Genomic DNA, 3,693 nt, shown 5'->3' on the forward strand with positions numbered 1-3,693 from the left:
ATGTAACGGCAATAAGTAAGGAACAGTATAATATATTTGTGATCTAAGGAGAATTAAAATTTTCTAATTATAAAAATTAAATCTATATCCAGGCAAATAATAATAGGTACAAAATTGGGTGTGTGCCTATGTTTAATATGCATCTGTTGGATATTATAGGTAGGTAACACATCTTCTACGCAGATATAATACGTCGCTGTTTGCCATACGCCAGCTGTAATAGATACACGTACTAAATCTAATAACAATAAAACAGAATAAAATAATATTAAATGAAAAAAATATCGAACGGTGTTGTGCCGTTCTATTTTTTTTTTTTCGTCTAAATAATTTGTATATTGCCATTACAATAATAATGTACATTATTATACTACTCACAATACGCGGCTGCAGTGCAGTTACAACTTGAACATCGATGTTTTCCATCATATGTATACCCACTTAATAAGATACATCGAGGTCCGACAAGGTTATTCACTCGGGGGTACCCCTATGATGCACACAGTATATTGTGTGTTCGAAAATTGTATAACTTATATACACACATTTATACATATTTTTTTTTTCGTTCACAACAAGCATACATGTCGCCCGCTGAAATATCGCTCTTTAAATACGAACGCAGGTCAGGATGTTTACTCAGGAAGTTGTTGGACGGCAACAGTTGTGGAGTCTACGCATCATCACGAGTCGACATTTTCGGTAAATATATTATTATTATTAATTTATTGCGCAGTGTAGGTCGCTGTAAGTACCTACCTATAATAACAGTCGAGTCTCGACAACTCGAACCCCGATATAACTCGAAAACCTCGATAATTCGATTTTTTTTTATCGCCCCTTGAAGTGTTTTTAATGTGTGTCTGAGGCATATAATTCGAAAAATACACGAGTAGAGTTTACTTTTTTATTCTACTCGAGATTCGAGTTACAAGACTCGACTTTAATGTTCAAACAATATTGCACGATAATGCCGTTGTATTATGTACGTATAATAATATAGTTTGGATAGTTTTTTTTATTTCCGTCGCAGGAATATTTTATACGACACGATATCTGGACTAATAATTAGGAAATCGCTATTGTAGGTCGGTCGTTATAGATATTACGTGTTATGTATTTGAAAAAAAAAACAAAAAATCATAACAATAAGGGGGCAAAAACCGTAACATTTAGAACATCGACATATAAGCAAATAATATACTATATAGTATTACAACGGTAGACGTCAAAAACCTTAACAATTGAAACGTATTTCGTTGAATAGAAAAAATTTGCTTGCCCAGCGTTATTAAATAAAAGGAGCTGATTATTATTTTTATTATTATTATTTTGTTTTTATATGTAAATATTTGAGACGTAAAATCCTGTCGGAACGATTCCGATTAACAAACTGCTAATGAATATCAATGTGTGTTGAACGAAACATAACGTGTTCCAAAAAAAAAAAAAAAAAATTAAAATATTAAATAATAATAATATATACAATAATTCTTTGCGAGTGAATCACTCGAACTGCAGTTATAATAATAATATATTATGTGTGTAGTAAAACAAATATATAACTATATAGCCATATAGGTATACTATAAAGCACTCGTTATTGACAGGATAATTTCTTACAATATATGTAAAATATTTATATATATTATGCACAATATCAAAATATTTTAAATATCTGTTTGGGGGAGGGGGTAAAAACAAAATAGTCAACACACGATAGTTCATGGTCAATATTTCATTGATTAAAACATAAACTATTGGCGTGCGTCAGCACAACTGCAGCAGTATAATCGTGTTTTGTACATGCACCTAGCAAAACGGAACCCAGGAAACAAGATTCATCAAAAACTATATTGGTTTTTACTAGACACGTTGTTTTGTCTAGATAACAATATTGTAATATTCTTCGAGTAATCAAAATCCGCGGATATACGCGTCCTAGAAGGAAATAATAGTAATTATGAAGATTTCGGATAGAACTATAGGTACCTAATATAGTACAATATTATGTGAAACATGAACACGCGATTATAAGTATACTATAGACGAAGTTAGTTTATTTTAATAATTAAACATTTCGTCAGCCGCAATAATATCAGCTCGAAACTCTAACTGTAATAATATAACGCTATTAGGTACACCTATTATATGCGCATAATAAAACATTTGAGAAAATTACGTAAAATATATTATAATATTATATTATAGTAGGTATACGCTCTTGATTAAGCAACGATTATATTATTATTATTATTGTTTTTGTTTCAGAGAATTTCTGCATTGAACCGGAAGTCAATATACAGAATAACTATGAGTGGATATTTGGCAATTATCGGTAAATATTATATGTACCTACAAGTTATAAAATATAATAATACCTAATATACATAATAATCAATATATATTTATGATAGTTACAACACAAGTAGGTTACTTAACATATTTTATGTTATTTAATAAGTGATAAAATTATAATAAAATATATAAAGTTATAAGATGATTTCAAGTGTTTCAACTTACTATGTACCTAACAGATATACTCATTTTGACATGGTAGCTATATATAGCAGGGGTGGCCGAATCGCGGCTCGCGTCATAGACTTTTGCGGCTCGCATCTTAACGTAATATTAGACGTAAATTAACGTAAGAGCCAAGGTGTAAAAAAAAAAAAGATCATATAATATATAATAATATGACCTTTTTTTTACATCTTGGCTCTTCCATTTTTATTAATATATTTAGTGGCTAGCGAGTCTCTTCTCGCTGGCCACTCCTGATATATAGTCTTAAAGTAAAAGTGTTAAAATACATAATATATTACTTGCAAAATTAATTTTTGTCTTTATGTTTATTCCTACATAACTAGCTTTGTGATTTGGTGCGATTGTTAATTTTATAATATACCTATAATTATTATCTTGGATAATTTCTACGATTAAAGAAATGTGATCAAATAGATATGTGTAAAACTAGTTTAGATGATATTATAAACACATAGCCTTTTAAGTTTTAGGCCCATTATACTTTATTAGAATTACTTTAGGTTAATATTAGCCTAATTTTCTACAGTAAGCCCTATTAATGTTAATCACTATAATTTAGTTAATTTTAAATATTTAATCATTCAATCAGAAACGATAAAACTATAATAGCACTACTATAATAGTACCCATAACACTATAATAATTAAATTCGTTTTATTACTAATCGCAGATTTGTAAAGAGAATAATAAACATATTTATTTTTAACAACTATTATGTTGACTAAAGAATTTTTAATATTAGTAATTACGTTTTAAATAGCATGCATTTTAAATTTAATTAATGCTGAAAGTATCTTTTAATATTGATTTGATGATTATTATATTATAATCTTGATTATAATTAATAATACAAATAAAGAATATTCACACGGGTATAGTGTAAACCAAAAATCCTGATATGGCAAAAAATAATTCAAAATATTATATTATATGAATTTGCTTAAATATATATATATATTAGATTCTGAGTGGAACGATGAATGTATTGATTTTACAATGATGTGTGTTTTTTTATTTTTGTGTCTGTCATCACCTTTTAGGACAGTAAAAGTGCTTGGATTTTCTTCAACAGTACCTTTTCTGATAGAAAGTGAATCTAGTTGGTACTTTGGGGGGGTCAAAGTACATTTTTCCATAGTTTTCAAA

At 28.5% G+C, this 3,693-nt stretch overlaps 1 protein-coding gene across 1 annotated transcript in view; it reads left to right on the plus strand.

The window, feature by feature from the left end:
• The first annotated feature begins 641 nt into the window (after positions 1-641).
• Positions 642-3,693, plus strand: part of Eth (ecdysis triggering hormone) — an 8,716-nt gene continuing 5,664 nt past the window's right edge. Inside the window, 2 exon segments of the mRNA NM_001163212.1 lie at positions 642-702; positions 2,272-2,338. Coding sequence (NP_001156684.1) covers positions 2,314-2,338 — 25 coding nt within the window. The 5' untranslated portion in view covers positions 642-702; positions 2,272-2,313.

The sequence above is a fragment of the Acyrthosiphon pisum genome, chromosome X (genome assembly GCF_005508785.2).
Source record: "Acyrthosiphon pisum isolate AL4f chromosome X, pea_aphid_22Mar2018_4r6ur, whole genome shotgun sequence".
Taxonomy (NCBI): Eukaryota; Metazoa; Arthropoda; class Insecta; order Hemiptera; family Aphididae; genus Acyrthosiphon; species Acyrthosiphon pisum.